The sequence below is a fragment of the Musa acuminata genome, chromosome BXJ2-8 (genome assembly GCF_036884655.1).
Source record: "Musa acuminata AAA Group cultivar baxijiao chromosome BXJ2-8, Cavendish_Baxijiao_AAA, whole genome shotgun sequence".
NCBI lineage: Eukaryota > Viridiplantae > Streptophyta > Magnoliopsida > Zingiberales > Musaceae > Musa > Musa acuminata.
The window spans coordinates 43,271,502-43,288,713 of record NC_088345.1 but is presented as its reverse complement, the minus strand read 5'-3'; the positions used below and the strand labels follow the sequence as shown (position 1 = coordinate 43,288,713).

General features: G+C 36.8%; 2 protein-coding genes and 1 long non-coding RNA gene across 3 annotated transcripts; all 3 read left to right on the top strand.

The window, feature by feature from the left end:
* The first annotated feature begins 569 nt into the window (after positions 1-569).
* On the top strand, positions 570-6,544 carry LOC103994655 (primary amine oxidase 1). Its single transcript, XM_009415055.3, has 5 exons — positions 570-1,397; positions 1,670-2,054; positions 2,163-2,276; positions 5,542-6,083; positions 6,164-6,544. The coding sequence occupies exons 1-5, from the start codon at positions 604-606 to the stop codon at positions 6,366-6,368; spliced, it is 2,040 nt and encodes a 679-aa protein (XP_009413330.2). The 5' UTR covers positions 570-603; the 3' UTR covers positions 6,369-6,544.
* A 123-nt stretch (positions 6,545-6,667) lies between these two features.
* On the top strand, positions 6,668-10,219 carry LOC135619538 (fatty-acid-binding protein 1-like). The gene is made up of 4 exons (XM_065121643.1): positions 6,668-7,151; positions 7,811-8,057; positions 8,696-8,787; positions 9,943-10,219. The coding sequence occupies exons 1-4, from the start codon at positions 6,794-6,796 to the stop codon at positions 10,089-10,091; spliced, it is 846 nt and encodes a 281-aa protein (XP_064977715.1). The 5' UTR covers positions 6,668-6,793; the 3' UTR covers positions 10,092-10,219.
* A 5,257-nt stretch (positions 10,220-15,476) lies between these two features.
* On the top strand, positions 15,477-17,205 carry LOC135619537 (uncharacterized). The gene is made up of 2 exons (XR_010489410.1): positions 15,477-16,648; positions 16,728-17,205. It is a non-coding gene; the product is annotated as an uncharacterized LOC135619537 (long non-coding RNA).
* Positions 17,206-17,212: the final 7 nt, after the last annotated feature.

The following is a 17,212-nucleotide window of genomic DNA, read 5'->3' as shown; positions in this document are numbered from 1 at the left end:
TCAATGGGGAGTGTGTTCTTCTCCAACTGGATGCTCGGATGTAATGCAGCTTGAGTTCATCTCCATCACATGAAAGCATATGGACTCTGCCTTCATACCTTGATAGATCTTTCACTCCCTGTCATTTAATGAAGATTTTAGCATCCATAGGAGACTACAGCTGGGAATTGATCCATCATCCGATATGACCCTCCCCATGCTCGTCCAAAAGAGTAGTCTTCTAAAGAATTTTCTACATCTGAACAAGTTCAAGATAATAATGCTGTGGTAGCCGATCGATCCCACTGTCCTGTTTTCTTTCTTGTGATGGTAGCTCAAATGAATAGAACTAACAGGATAAGTATATTTATTGTCTCATTTATGTGGAAGATTTCATCATTTGTTAGTTTATTAGCAATTATTTACGACTATGCAGGAAGTCAGAGGACGTGCACTAATATACTTCCAAAGCACACCGTATACGACATTTCAACAGCTTGGCTCAGACGTTTGCATCTTGTTGACGTCGTGCTTGCAGTCAAGCTCTCAAGTCAACAGTCCAGCTTCAATTAAGTCCCCATTAATTCTATTGCGATTGCACCATCACTGCCTTGAATCACCCACATGAATCCACAGCTGAGTTCCTCCTCCTTCCTCGTCTTCGTCTTCGTCTTCGTCTTCCTCCACTCTCTTAAGCCGGCTTCCATTTACTGCCATCCCCTCGATCCTCTCACCCCTTCCGAAATCTCGGCCGTCAGCAACATAATCAAGTCCTCCCACCTTGGCTCATCGAAATCTCTCTCTTTCCACTATGTCGGCTTGGACGAGCTCGACAAGCCGGACGTGCTCGCATGGGCGTCGACCCACCGCTGGAACAAGGCAGCGCCGCCACGGCGAGCGTTCGTGATAGTCCGGTCCGAGAAGAAGACCCACGAGATATACGTGGACATCACCAACCACTCCATCGTCTCCGACAAGGTGTACGAGGGATTTGGCTACCCCATAATGAACTTCGAGGAGCAAGAGGCGGCCTCCGCCCTGCCCTTTGACTACGCGCCGTTCGTGGAGTCGGTGAAGAAGCGGGGGCTGGAGCCGGAGGACGTGCTGTGCACGACCTTCTCGGTGGGGTGGTTCGGGGAGAGGAAGCAAGGGAGACGGCTGCTGAAGATCCAGTGCTTCCTCACGGGAGAAACGGTGAACTTCTACGCGAGGCCATTGGAGGGGGTGACGGTGGTGGTGGACTTGGACGCCATGGAGATCGTGGAGTACGAGGACCGGATGGTTGTGCCGGTGCCGGGGTCAACGGGGACGGACTACCGAGCCGCGAAGCAGAAGCCGCCGCTAGGGCCGCGGACGAAGCCCGGCATCATCGTGCAGCCCGAAGGGAAGGGTTTCGAAGTTGATGGCCACATGATCAGGTATCTGTTCTCGCTCTATCCTCTTGTTCAACACTGTTTATGTATGACAGCGATATATCGTGAGCCAATAGTTGATAGGTTGCCTGCATGAACATTTTCCTATCACATAATATAAGTGAACCGATAGAAATATATTATCTATGCATGTAATTGTTGGAATTTTCTTGCATTGACTTGTTCAACAATTTTATCGGAATACAATGAATAGCAAGAACATGTCACATTGTGTTGGAAAATGCTTCATCGATGGATTTTTGTCCACACGTTTGCAGGTGGGCCAACTGGGAATTCCACTTGGGCTACGACGTCCGAGCCGGCACAGTCATCTCCTTAGCATCAGTGAAGGACTCCGAGAAGGGAATCTTCCGGCGAGTCCTGCACAGGGGCTACGTATCGGAGATATTCGTACCGTACATGGACCCATCGGAGGAATGGTACTACAAAACCTTCTTCGACGTCGGCGAGTTCGGCTTCGGGCTCTTGGCGGCACCGCTGGAGCCCATGACCGACTGCCCGGCCAATGCCGCATTCATGGACGCGTACATCACCGACCGAGACGGGTTGCCGATCAAGCAATCGAATGCTTTCTGTGTGTTCGAGCGTTACTCCGGCGACGCCTCGTGGCGGCACACCGAGTTCGGGATTCCTGGGCAAGTGGTGAGTCGACATAGCTTCGTCGTGATCGAAACCATTTCTCCATCTTGTGGACACAGGTAAAGGTCTCAGGATTCATTCGATTCTTCTGATGGATATACTCTACTGTAGATCACGGAGGTGAGGCCGGAGGTGAGCCTGGTCGTACGAATGGTGTCAGCAATTGGCAACTACGACTACGTGATAGATTGGGAATTCAAAACCAGCGGCTCCATTAAGTTAGGGGTATGACAAAGTTTACTTCAATAACAGTAGATATATACATCAACATGAGAATATATATATATACTTAAGCCAATTGCATTAAATTTAATCACATCAATGTCACGTCTCATATGCTTAATTATATGATCTATTTAATTAGATAAGATATATTATAGATCTAATTAAATTTTGATTTTGGTTATTTGATAGTATTCGTAAGGAGATGATATTGATAGAAGCGACTCTCATACTTATTTATTTTAAATCATTTGTTCTTAGATATAAATAGACGTAACCTCTTCAGGACTATATACGATTCGAGATATATTGTTAGTCTAGTCTCTATTCTATTGTTTAGTGGTCCGATGAATGAGTCTAGTTGTCGAATTAGTATTGTAACGACTTTTGGATTGGGTGACAATATACTTATAGATCAAATAAATTTTTTTTGAATGATATGGAAAGATATGCATATTTAAACTATAATTTATGGTTATCTGATTTCAATTCTTAGTATTAAAGATTTTTTATATAACAAAAATATGGTTATAATTTTTATGCTGAAAATTAAAATCTGAGTCTTAGTTTTAAAATCAAATAACTTAGATAATAAAAGTATATTAGATCTATTTTGTATTTAGATCTATTTATTAGCACCATTCACTTAGGAAAATGTGTTATTCAGTTTTGATTATATGATGTTTGAACAATTTATCTATGTTGTCGATTTACTTTCGTATCTTTCTTTCTTGTTTGATATATGAATCTATTTATCTGTGCTCCTTACGATGTAATACGAGTGGAACCATGATGGTAGTATACTACTTGTATTTGGTCAACAACATTATTGAGGGCGATGACCTTCGTTGGTCGCTATCTCAGTCATTGGCGACGACTAAACCAAATGGTAGTGTTATTGCATGTAGCGAAGTCTGGCTATATGAATTAGCCTAGGCATCGCTACGGTTGCACACGCAATGGTATTGCTGTGTGCGATAGCACAACGATTCTGCTACATTTGACTGATGACTGCAATGATGCTGCTACGTTGGTGTTTGCTAGCAACAACCGTCGTCGACGAGAAGCTGGAGGTTGGGGTCGACTAGTGGTTGCACAAAGATTGTAGGGGTCGTCGGTTAATCACAAACACATGCACAATCGAAGATGACTTGTATGACAATGATAGCCACGTGCATGAGAATCATCGTGCGCGAGTATAGTGGAATACCGTTGCTACCGTAGGGGGTCATTGATCAACCACAAAGTGAGTTCGGATTGGCGATGTGCAAGCAACATATGACCTTGCAGTAAAGTAAGGCCTTGTGTAGGCTTAGATAGCTAAGGAAACAAAAATGGGATTAGAGTTTTTCACCCATTAAAAGACTATTATACCCTTTTGAATGTTTTCAATTTCAATTGATATCCCTTTAATAGTTCTACCCTAAAAATCAGATAAAATTATGATATAATATTTATTTTTCACTTAAAGATTTGATTTATGTTTTATCATGATTACAGTTAACAAATATTTTTTTATGTTGATAATATTTAATAATTATTATATTTATTATTTATATTATTATTAAATTACTTATGCATAAATTAGATTAATAAATATATGATAAATATTATTTATAACTTATATTCCTAAGTTTTATTTAACCAATGGCCGCCAAAGAGGTTTTGGATGATAAGCTTTTGATATATGAATTATAATACATGTTTTACCATTCAGGATATTTTAAATTATATTTAATTTATGTTATTAGTATTGAAATATTCAGAGATATATCTGAAAGATTGTTAAGACCATCTTAAAAAAGATGTATTGATGGAGTCTTAGAGAAATTTAATATGCGACTTTGTTCATCTAATAATATAATATTACTAGAGGTGAAATTCAATCAAAACTAGTATCGTAAGAATGACTGAAAAAGGATTCAAGGAATCTACTTAAGGATTTATATTTATATTAGCTAAGGGGTAATTTCTTAGAAAATTATAAAGCAATCGTTTATTGTATCATCAATAATAAAAGCTAAATTTACAATATTCTTTGAGGTCACCAATCAAATTTTATGGTTATAAAATTTTATCTAAAGATTTGGTGTGATATACTCAATTGTCAAACCAATAAAAATATTTTTTGATAATATTATAGTAGTTTTCTTCTCTAATAATAGTAAGTATTTTAGTAGTTCTAACTATATTAAGATAAAATACTTTGCTGTTAGATAAAGAGTCGAAAAATAATAAGTATAGAACCTTATTATCACTACGATGATTGATGATTTATTTACTAAAGCATAAGGAACGTATTCTTAGAGGCTTATAAGTAATTTATAAATATATGATGATATATATTTAAGTGAATATATATTTTTCTTTATTTACTTAATTAAAGTTATTTATTTTTTATTATCTTGTCTATATTTATGTATATGCATAGTGAAATGTGATAATATGATTGTTTAATAAGATAAATTATAAAGATCATTATGGATTATATTAGAAAAAATATATAAAGATCATTGTGATATATAGAAAAAAGTATAATATTAATGATATATAATTATTATATTTATTAGATTTATTGATTTGTTGTATAAAATTCATGCACACATGTAAAATATTTTTTAAAACTTTTAGAATCTAATTTAGATAAATTATTTTAAATAAAATTTTATTTTATTTTATTTTAACTTTATTTTTTTATATCTTAAAAATTAATAGATGAGAGAATGTTAGATTGTATTATCATGTTTAATTGAGTAGGATATATTATAGATTTAATTAGATTCTGATTATGGTTATTAGTTAATAAAAAATAAATTTAATTATAGTAGAATTTCTTATGAGATGATCTTAATAAAAGGGATTTTTTCTAATTACGTTATCTATTTTCAATTTATCATTATTCTTATTCCATCCATATCTATTTTCAATAGGTCTTATCTCGTTACTATTATCATGTAAAAGATAGGAAGAAAAAAAAAAAGGAGTCTAATTCTTTTTATAGATAAATATTGTTGTAGCTTTTGGATCGACAAGTCTAGCTCCGTTGTATTAATATAACTGTAATTTTTAATCAGATGATAATTCATCTATTTATAAATCAATTAATTTTTTTTTGAATAACATCTAGAGATAGATACATCTAAGTTTTGATATATGATTATTTGATTTTAATTTTTAATATTAAGTTTTTTTTAACAAAAATATGATTATAAATTTTATGCTCATATAATTTTTTTAATCAACTCACGTGGCATCTCTATGCATACAGGTGTCACTGACGGGCATCCTGGAAATGAAAGGCACGCAGTACACCCACGCAGACCAAATAAGTGGCGACCAGCACGGTACACTGCTGGCGGCAAACACCATGGGCGTCTACCACGACCATTTCGTCACCTTCCACCTCGACCTCGACGTCGACGGTCCGGACAACTCCTTCGTCAAATCGAAGCTCAAGACCGTGAGGGTGACCGACGACAGCTCGCCGAGGAGGAGTTACTGGACGGTGGCGAAGGAGACGGCGAGGACCGAGGCCGACGCCCTGGTGGAGCTCGGCGCCGAGCCGGCGGAACTGCTGGTGGTGAACCCGAGCAAGAAGACGAAGATGGGGAACGACGTGGGTTATCGTCTGATCAGCCACGGTGCGACGGCGGCCTCTCTGCTCTCCGACGACGATTACCCTCAGATCAGGGCTAGCTACAGCAAGAAGCAGGTGCGGGTGACGGCCTACAACAAGTCCGAGAAGTGGGCGGCCGGGCTTTACGCCGACGAGAGCAGGGGAGACGACAACTTGGCTGCATGGACCGCGAGGTACGTCCTTTCACTACTAAATTCTAACGATGGATGATTGGCGAAAGCTCGAAGACGAACCATTTGTGCGTTATTTGCAGGAATCGAGTGATAGAGAACACAGACATCGTGCTGTGGTACACAGTAGGCGTTCATCACGTACCATGTCAAGAAGACTTTCCGGTGATGCCGCTATTGAGCGGCGGCTTCGAGCTACGGCCTGCCAACTTCTTTGAGAGCAATCCATTGATCAAGACTCCAGCTAACAAGCAAGTGCATCTGCCCAACTGCTCCAGGAATTCGTAGAAGCGGGCAGAGCGACCATGAACACCTTGGAACTTGGCATCAACGTTGTACGTATGATTAAGTTATCTTCGCCTAATGACTAAAATACCCTCACCCACGAATACGGACTCGATTATCATATTTTATATGAATAATTTTTAGAAATGCAATTACCCAACGAAGTTTTCTTGATTAAACTCATAGCGTTTACTATTGGATACAATTTATGGGTACACGTGAGGATAAAATAGCGCTTTGACTCGGCAATAGAGCTTTTTGACATGGTTTTATATCTGAAATTAAATATAGGGGTATTTTGGTAAGGAAAATAATCGACAGGGGTATTGGTGTTATTTGGTAGATTAGTTAGGGTAGTTATAATCGGAAAAAGCAAAGAAAACCATCTCACCTACAGCTCCTCCTCCCAAATCCCACGCGCACCAGCGATGGGCTCCCTCCGCTGCCCGTTCTCGCTGCCTCGGCCCCCGAAGCCACCGCGCGGGTCCACGGGTGCGACCTCGTTCCGCCTAGCCGCGGCGGCCATCGGTGCCGGAATAGGCTTTGCCGTGGGCTTCTCCCTCGAATCGGTCGCAGACACGTCCGGATCCCGCCGGAAGCCGTGGAGCCACGCCTCCCCCATTTGGGCCTCACTCTCCCTCGCTGATGGCCCCACGGGGACCTCCGTGGAGCCGAGGACTGGCGCGGCCTTCCCCACCGTTTTGGACGGCGGCCGGCGCCTCACCGGGATCGGGCTGCGCAAGACCAGTGTCTTGGGGCTCAAGAACATTGATGTCTATGCATTTGGTAACTTTTCTGAAGAATCTGTTGGTTAATTTTGGAAATGTGCATAGTTTTGGGATCGCAATTGAGGTTTGTTTGTTGATCTAGATTTCCTCGCCTCCTCTTGAATGTTTAGCTTTCAAAGTTTGTCCTGTTTCTTCTCTTGGCGACTTCAATAAAAATTGTACCTTTCTGGGCTTGTTCTTATATTTTATGACTCCTTCTGAACTGGAAATCGCCCTTGTTTCTTTGTCGTTCTTCGCTTGTGATGTGTAATGGAGATCATGGAGGCCTTGACATTTCAGTTTCAATGCTCGACGACTTATTTCAGTTCCATTTGGTTAAACAAAAAAAAAGAAGAACTTTTTATGGAATTGGGTTGAACAGGTTCGAAATATTATTATTAGGCTGCTAAATTGGCGATTAATGTCTTTAGCAATCTTTTTTGGTTTGTAATTCCCAATATCTACCTCAAGCCACCGATGTTATGCATCTATCAGACACACCACACTAGTAGGACACTTCTTCATCAAATTAGATCTTCATCATCCAGAAGCTTCTCCATTGTAATGATTTATGTCATGAGTTGCATGACAATTCACCGGCCAATTCGTTTGAGTTGCAGTGGGTGCTGTATCTGATCAGAATGTAGCAGTGAATTGTCGATTCTCTAATTCATGCAGGAGTTTATGCTGACGACAGTGATATGAAAGAATTGCGTGAGAAATATGGCACATTTTCAGTTTCTGAACTGAAGGAAAATAAGGAGTTTATTTCAGATGTCCTGGATCAGGATTTACGCATGACAGTTAGGCTTCAAATAGTATACAACAGACTGAGCATAGGCTCTGTGCGGAATGCATTTGCAAAGACAGTAGGAAGTAGGATGCAAAAGTTCAGTGGATCAGACAACAGAGAATTGCTTCAAAGGTACTCTTTTTCTGCTGGTTTCATCGAACTCATTATATTTTTTGTATTATGAAATTTGGTATGGGAGACAATTATGAGATAGACCCATCAGTTTCTTAAATCATTAGATTTAACTTTTTACGATTGTAGTAATTTACATCCTGCAAGAAACCAACTGTCATTAGTCAAGTGATTTATATTAGAAAAATACAAATGGATGATATGATAGGTTTATTTATCTAGAAGATATGAGGCAAATTTTATCTTCTGGAAACTAAGAAGACATTAGGATATGAAGCTGGACACTGAAACATTCTTTCTGTCTTGCTGTAAGTTTTGCATATTCTGCTGTACTATTGCATTCCTTCCAAATTTAGTATTTAAATACATACTTTTTACTTTGACTTCGTGCTATCTATCCATTCAGCGACAACTTCATTTAATATTTTCTTTTCTGTTCATGTTGTAAAGGAGGTGAACATTGTAAAAAAATGTCCTGCATTAAGTAATTTTGTTGTAAACTAGAACTATGGAACATAGTTATATTGGACAATGACCTGAATACAAACCAGTTAATGAGATTCAATGTTTTATTTGAGAATAACTGTTATAAGTTGCTTTATATCTCTCTGTTGATCATTAAAATTCACCTGTTGCAGGTTTACTTCTTTATTTAAAGATGAATATAAGCTCCCGAGGGGTTCTGTGATAGATCTTTCAAGGGAACAAGGTTACGTTCTTCAAATAAAAAGTAAGTTGTATTATTATCAGTAAAAAATTGAATTTTGTTGGTCTATTACTAATGTCTCCTATCAAGAATGAAATAAGCTATTATTTATATGTTCCAAGACAATATGGGATGATTGCTGTTTATTGTTTTAATGGGTGAAATCAATGAATATACAGCATATTTTTAGTCATCAAATGCTTTATTTGAGTAATAGAGCTAAATTTCAGTACCTATTGATGTAGATTGGATTGGCTACCTTCTCTTATACTGGGTTCCATAAGTGCTGTGGTTAATTTATTATAATACCATTATTTTTTTGTAGGTTTCTTCACACTTGTTTAGCTTTCTCTAGGAAATTCATTTAAGTTGGAGTATATCAATTGGTTTTTGCATTGCACAATGGACTTTTTTCTCTTTTTATTAGATCAAAGGAGAATAAGTCAAATGTCTTGTACCTTTGGATCTACTCTTGAATATGTAATATTTGCAGTCTTTGTTTCACTTCCTCACTTCCTGTTGCGTCAGTTGCATTCTTATATTTGGTAGAATTCTCCTGTTAATGGGCACTATTCAATACGACTTCCTTGAAACTGACCACATTTGTAGCATCCTTGTTATATTTTTTATTTTCCTAAAAAGATTTTCAGTTCTGCAAAATTGGTTTGAAGTAATTCCTTCAAGACAAACAACCAATGTCCTCCGTTGTCCTTATAATTTGCATCTGACTGGTCTGTTCAGTTCCTTTTTACATTTTGCATGTTACCTTTCCTTTCAGAGGCTTAATCCTTGTATGACATTTAACCGAGTTGGTTTACATGGCAATCCTGATCTCTTACATCATATTAATGTACATTTTCTTGTTTTAGGTCAATATTATCTCGGTTAACACATAGATGTTTCTAGCTGTGCTGCAGATAAAATTTGTGGATAATTGGTTTTTTTTGTGCACAAATATTTGATTTTATGTATAGTCAAAGGACTAAGAAGTTCACTTCATGTATATCCAGAAATAAAGCCCTGTCCAACTTTTTAGTACTTATTTAGTGAAACTACTTGAGCACTGAAAACATTCACATGAGGAACACATTATATATTACTTTCAAGTGCATACATGTTATTTGCCCATAGGATTATTGTGTTTTTTAGTTTTTAAGCTTATGATACTTGTCTTTGCAGTTGGTGGGAAGGAAGTGGGGGAAATCCAGAGCAAGCTTTTGTGTAAGTCAGTGTTGGATCTATACTTTGGCGAGGATCCATTTGACAAACGAGCTAAAGAGGATATTCAATCTGGTCTGGCTTCCATTCTGCAGGAGAGATGTAATTAACAACTTCATTTTCTTCAACAAAGATCTCAAATATTGAATACAGTCCTTTTGTTGTCTACAGTTGATTTTTGTATGAGAAGTAATTTACCTAATTCCCAACAATCAAACATGCTTCAAACCTTCTTTGACGTGCGTTATCAATTATCGTTACTTCTGACATGCCATTGTCTCAGGCCATGAACTTAACGTACCTTCGTTAACCATATGTTATGGTTAAAGTGTGGTTACATATACAGCAGGGTGCATACAGTGATACAATGTGACTCGCTTGTACATGTCTTCACAATGCTCTGTCATTGGCAGCAAACATGAACTGGTGACCAACTTCCAAGTATTCTCTTTTTGATGATTTATGTAAGATTCTTTTGGGATATGTTCCTGCCACCTGATCCAGTTGGATGTACTCTGGCTCCGCATAAATTTCCATCAGGTTTTACATGAAGCAACTTAATCTTATGGATGTTCTTGAGAGGGTAGAAACTACCGTAATGTTGATTTTCTGTTTTCTGATAGCTTTCTGTGAATTTGTGCAGGAGGAAAGAATTATTTCTACTTGGATCATCCATTGTTGCATGGCTGCTGCATGACCAAAGTTGCACATGAACTGCAGGTAAACCATGGTCTCATTTAATATGCAATCACACACAGAACATGTGATGTTTTAATGATCATTAAAGCTTATGTGATACATGATGATAAAATCTTCGAAAAAGTTTTTCATGGCAAAGATGATCCATAACCTTGATTGAATTATAATAAAATCTTTGAAAAATTTGTCATGATGATCTATAGGCTTGGCTGATAGGCCACAGGATCAAATTTCTTTCTCTATCTATTTTTTTTCCTTCTACCTTACAAATTCTTGTGATGATAATAATACTGTCTTTTACTATATTTTATAATATATGGAAAATGTTACTCTGTTAAAATTCAAGGTTTGGTCCCTTTTTTTTCTACAGGATTTGGCTGAACTTGGTTAGGGTTTGGGAACCCAAATCAAAGTTGAGATTTGGTGCAGGTTGAACCCAAATGCCAAAGTCGTAGACCTAGAAGAATTATAGTAGTAATAAACTTGATAGATTGATCTCTTTCACATGTGATTGAGGTCCCAAAATGTTGTCAGATCCCATTTGTTTGGTGTGACCCTAAGATACAACATGAAGTAGGTGTTCTCCAAAAGACAGGATGAACAACCCTGTGTCCCATGGGTGTTCTACAAAAGAGAGACAAAAAGTTACACCTTGACTGGGAAGAGAGTACCCTAATTGAAGTTGGTAATTACTTTGAAACTTCCTTTTGGTAATTACTTGATCTTTGGTGTTTGGTGTATCTTTAACACCATCCTTTTGGAAATCTTTGAAACTTCCATTGGGTAATTTTTGTTTTCAGTTCTTTACCCTTTCTTTTTCCTATAATTCTTGATCCTTGTTTGATGTAGCTACAACTTAGTTTATTTTGGGAAATGCTTCGGTGAAATCTTTGTGATTTATTATGAACAACAAAGAATGGGGTCAATCTAAGATGATGAACTAGTTATTGGAAATAAACTTGTTTAAGTATCATAAAGAGGTTCATTTCATCGAAAGAAAGGTTCATTGCATCAAAAAGGAGATTCATCACATCAAGAAGAAAAAATAAATTAAAAATCTATAGAAGGATAAGTCAAATTGGTTATTAGTTTTTGAAAGAGTTTCTTAAAAGAGTGATTTATTTTGAATATAATTAATGTAATATATCTTTGGGGACTATATAAACCCCATATGTTGGGTCATGAGAGAAAGAGAGTTTCTGAAATTATAAAGTGTTTTTTTTAAAAGAAATATAGAAGATCGAAGCTTGTCCTACTCTTCTTTTGTTTGATAACTCCACCCCCTCTTCCTATCAATATCAATATTTGGTATCAGAGCATAGGTTAAGCTATGATCTCTTCATCAATTGTCATCTAACTCCAGATCCTCAGATTGACAAAAGAAAATTATGACATATAGTGCATCTAAATGAAGGTTCTTTTAGGCTCTCAAGATGTATGAGAGTTTGTAAAAGATGGATTTACTGAACCAAGTCGAGCAGAAGAAGGAGCAATGAATACAGAAGGAAGAAAACAACTCAAAGAAAGAAGGAAGAAGGAGAAAAAAACTTTGTTCACAATCTACCAAAGGCTTGATGATACAATGTTCAAGATTATCGCTCCAGCAAATACTTCAAAGGAGGCCTGGGAAATGCTTCAAAAAACATTCGGTGGTGTTGATAAGGTAAAGAAACTTCGTCTACAAGTTTTACGAGCCAAGTTTGAAAAATTACAACAAGGTACTTCTGAAACTATTTCTGATTACTTCTCAAAAATCATTTCTATTGTTCATCAAATGAGATGAAATGGTGAACAAGTAACTTATCAGAGAGTAATAGAAAAAATATTGAGATCTCTAGATCCGAAATTTGATTTTATTGTTGTTGCGATCGAATAATCTAAAGATTTGAAAAAAATATCTTTAGAATAACTTATGGGTTCCCTTCAAATTCATGAATAAAGGATTACAAAAAGAGGAGAAGACAAAACTATGGAGCAAGCACTACAAGCTAAGTTTGCTCTTGAAAATAAAGGAGAATCAAATTCTCAAAGAGGAAAAGGACGAGGACAAAGAGGAAGAGGAGGCAGAAATCAGACCAATCAAGAATCTCCAAATAATGAAGATGCTAGAGAAAATTCTAGCCAAAGAGGCCGAGGTTATGGCCGAGGCCGTGGACGTGGCAGAAACTCTAAAAGGTCTGAAATACAATGCTATGTTTGTAAAAGGTATGGACATTACTCTATGAATATTATTATAATCCTAACAATCAAGGTGATAAGGTAAATTTTATTGAGGAAGAAAAGAACGAAAATCAAGTTTTGGTAATGAGTTATGATAATTTGAAAGAGGAATATGATATCTAGATACAAAAGCCTCGAATCACATGTGTGGCACCAAAGAGTTATTTTCAGAAATGGATACAAGTTATTCCGGGAACATTACATTTGGTGATTTGTTTCAAAGACCAGTAAGAGGCAAAGGTAAAATTCTCCTTGAACTTAATAATGGCAAGAAATTATGCATTTCAGATGTTTATTATGTTCCTGATATGAAAAATAATATTCTAAGCTTGGGACAATTACTTGAAAAAGGTTATGATATTGAGATTAAAGATATGGCTCTCTCAATTCGTGACAAGAATAAAACATTGATATCATGTGAAAATGGCAAAGAATAGAATGTTTCCTCTGCATTTAAGTATTTTTGATCAATTAAATTATTTTAAAGCTAATATTGAGGATATTTTTATATTTTGACATCTTAGATATGCTCACTTAAATTTTGAGGCTTTGAAACTTCTAGAGAAGTATAATATGGTGACAGGAATGCCAAAAATTGATCGCCCAGCAAAATTGTGTGAAGTATGTGTCATGGGTAAGCAAGAAAGAAAACCTTTCAAAGTGAGAAGGACAAAAAGAGCATGGAATCGACTTGATCTGGTGCACTCAGATGTTTGTGACCCTATCAATCTAGTATCACTTGGAGGAAGCAGGTATTTTCTTACCTTCACTGATGATCATAGTGGAAAAACTTGGGTTTATATGTTAAAAGAAAAGAAAGAAGTTTTAAGTAAATTCAAATAATTTAAGGATTTGGTTGAAAGATAAAATTGTTGTAAGATTAAATGTTTAAGAACAGATAGGGGTGGTGAATATATATCAAATGAATTTGAAAGTTTTTGTAGAAATAATAAAATTTTACATCAATTCACCATGCCATACACACCTCAACAAAATGGTGTCTCAAAAAGGAAAAATAGGACTATCCTTAATATGGTCCGATGCATGTTAAAGGAAAGAAAAATTCCTAAAAAATTTTGGGGTGATGCTGTTGCTTGTGCAGTTTATTTGCTTAACAGGTTTTCGACAAAGCGAATTGGTAATATGATACCAGAAGAAGCATGGAGCTTACAAAAACCAAGAGTTGATCATTTGAGTATTTTTGGAAGTGTTGCATTTGCTAAGATATCAGAAGAAAAGAGAATAAAATTGGAGGATAAAAGTTAGAAATGCATTTTGCTAGGTTATCCAGAGAATTCTAGTGGTTACAAACTCTACAATCCTATTACAAATAAAGTTGTGATGTCAAGAGATGTTGAGTTTGATGAACAATAGATTTGGAACTGGAAAAGTGATGAGTAGCATAAGAAAGCTGTAGCTGAAGAAGAAGATATAATACAAGCAAGCACCAAAATGGCTTTGTCGGAATTATCACCTAGATCAGCTAGGTTGCATGATTCAAGAAGTCCAATTATAAGAATGACAAGACCAATTCAGGAGTTATATGATGCGACTTGAAGGATTGATACTAACAATGATGAACTTTTTTTATTTTATCTTTTTGCAGGATATGATCCATTAACCTTCGAAGAAGCTTATAGAGATGAAAAATGACGACAAGCTATGAATGAAGAGATTCATGCCATTAACAAAAATAATACATGGGAGCTTACTACACTTCCAGAAGACCACCAAGCTATCGGTGTTAAGTGGATCTTCAAAACAAAAAGAAAAGCAAAAGGAGAGGTGGAGAAATACAAGGCTAGATTGGTTGCGAAGGAATATAAACAACAATATGGAATTGATTATAAAGAAGTATTTGCGCCAGTTGCTCGATTGGAGACAGTAGGATTACTTATCTCTCTAGCAGCTCAAATGAAATGAAAAATTTTACAAATGGATGTTAAATCAGCATTTCTTAATGGAGTTCTTGAAGAAGAGGTATATATTCAACAACCCCCTAGTTTTATTATTCATGAACAAGAAGACAAAGTATACAAGTTAAAGAGAGCTCTTTATGAGCTTAAATAAGCCCCACGAGCATGGAATTCTCGAATAGATGCTTATTTTATTCAAAATAATTTTTCTAAATGTCCACGTGAACATGCTCTCTATACAAAATCTAACTCTAATGGAGATATCTTGTTTGTATGCCTGTACGTAGATGATTTAATATTTACAGGCAATAGTAGCTCTGTGATTAAAGATTTTAAGCACTCTATGAAAAAGAAGTTTGAGATGATCGACTTGGGCTTAATGACTTATTTCCTTGGTATTGAAGTTATACAAGATAATGGAGGAATTTTTATCTCATAGGAAAATTATGCAAAGGAGGTTTTAAAGAAGTTTTCTATGGAAGATTGTCCTCCTATAGATACACCTGTTGAATATGGCACTAAGTTGACTAAGGAATGTGAAGGTAATACATTAATCCAACTTATTATAAAAGTCTAGTTGGATGTTTAAGGTATTTGATATGTACTCGACGTGATATACTATTTGAAGTTGGTTTAATAAGTAGATATATATAGAAGTTCCTAAGACATCTCATTTAAATATAACTAAAAGAATTTTACGATATATTAAAGGAATAATTAAGTATGGAATGTTCTATCCATTATCTAAAAAGTTAGAGCTTATTGGATATAGTGACAGTGATTGGGCCGAAGCTATGATAATCGGAAGAGTACAACTGGATTTGTATTTTATTTTGATGAAGCTACATTCACTTGGTCTTCAAAAAAGCAATGAATCGTTGCTCTATCAAGTTGTAAAGCAGAATATATAGCAGCTTTTTCTAGTGTTTGTCATGCAATCTGGCTAAGAGGATTACTCCAAGAACTTCATATGCTACAGGAGAAGTCAACTATTGCCTTAGCCAAGTCAGCTATTGCCTTAGCCAAGAATCTAGTCTATCATGAAATATCGAAGCATATCGATATAAGATTTCATAAGAGATTATATCAAAAATAAAGAAGTGGAGCTACATAATGTCAAGACAAGTGAACAAGTGGCTGATATACTTACAAAACATCTCAAATTTAAAATATTTCAACAACTTCGAAAGAAATTTGACATGTTAAATGAAACAAGTTTAAGAGAGGAGAATGTTGGAAGTAAACTTGTTCAAGTATCATAAAGAGGTTCATTTCATCAAAAGAAAGGTTCATTGTATCTAGAGGAAGATTCATTACATCAAGAAAAAAAAATGAATTAAAAGTCTATAGAATGATAAGTCAAATAGGTTATTGGTTCTTGAAAGGGTTTCTTGAAATAGAATGATTTATCTTGAATATAATTAATGTAATATATCTTTGGGAACTATATAAACCCTATATGTTGGGTCATGAGAGAAAGAGAGTTTCTGAAATTGTAAAGTGTTTTTTTTTAGAGAAATATAGAAGATTAAAACTTGTCTTACCCTTTTTTTTTTTTCTTTTTTTTTTCTGGTTTGATAACTCCATCCTTTTTCCTATCAACATCAACACCTGTCATCATGGTAGACTCTCTGCAAGAGGCTCATACATGCAGACCGATAAAGAAGGTGAAATGTACATACAGCATCAACCCAATCCACATGGAAGGAAAGGAAAGGCTATGCATGATGAGCAAACCAAAGACTTGTTTGGAATCTGTCGCAGAATGGTTCTATCAATTCTTTGCTCTCATTTACAGTAACGATCGATCTTGATATAACTAGAAAAGTCAAGTAAGCAGATGCAAAAATCTCTGATTGCCTCTGCAAAAAATCCATGTCTCAGTAACGCATTGTGTGTGTCTGTCGGCAGTGTTCGATTACAGCAAGAACATCCATAACGTGGTTGAGGTGAGCAAGGCGGACTACGATGCATGCACCGCTACGTCTCCGATGGCCACATACACCTCCGGCAATGACTCCATCGCCATGAAGACCAAAGGCCACCGCTACTTCATCTGTGGCATCCCGGGCCACTGCACCGCCGGCCAGAGGGTGGACATCCAAGTCTCCAAGCCATCATCATCTGCTGCCCCTTCCACCTCCACCTCCGCCCCTGCTTACCCTCCTTCCCGTGTCGGCAGCAGCAGCGGAGGCATCTCCACGCCGGCAGCTGCCCCTCGGTCTAGCAGTGGCCCAAGGTGTGTTGCCAAGGTGTTTCGTTATCGGTCTTGCTGTGTTTTCCTTTGCTGCAGCGTCTGTCTGGTGGCCTTGTTAGGCAGTAGTTGTAGTAGCGGTGGGTGCCATGTGAGGAACAATCAAGAAAGAAATGTTCATCTTAACGGGGCTGATGTGGTA

Coding starts and splice junctions, on each gene's coding strand:
- LOC135619538 (XM_065121643.1), top strand. CDS start 6,794: ATGGGCTCCCTCCGCTGCCCGTTCTCGCTGCCTCGGCCCCCGAAGCCA. Junction 8,058..8,695: donor AACAGAGAATTGCTTCAAAG/GTACTCTTTTTC, acceptor CACCTGTTGCAG/GTTTACTTCTTTATTTAAAG. Junction 8,788..9,942: donor TTACGTTCTTCAAATAAAAA/GTAAGTTGTATT, acceptor TTGTCTTTGCAG/TTGGTGGGAAGGAAGTGGGG.
- LOC103994655 (XM_009415055.3), top strand. CDS start 604: ATGAATCCACAGCTGAGTTCCTCCTCCTTCCTCGTCTTCGTCTTCGTC. Junction 1,398..1,669: donor GTTGATGGCCACATGATCAG/GTATCTGTTCTC, acceptor ACACGTTTGCAG/GTGGGCCAACTGGGAATTCC. Junction 2,055..2,162: donor TCGGGATTCCTGGGCAAGTG/GTGAGTCGACAT, acceptor ACTCTACTGTAG/ATCACGGAGGTGAGGCCGGA.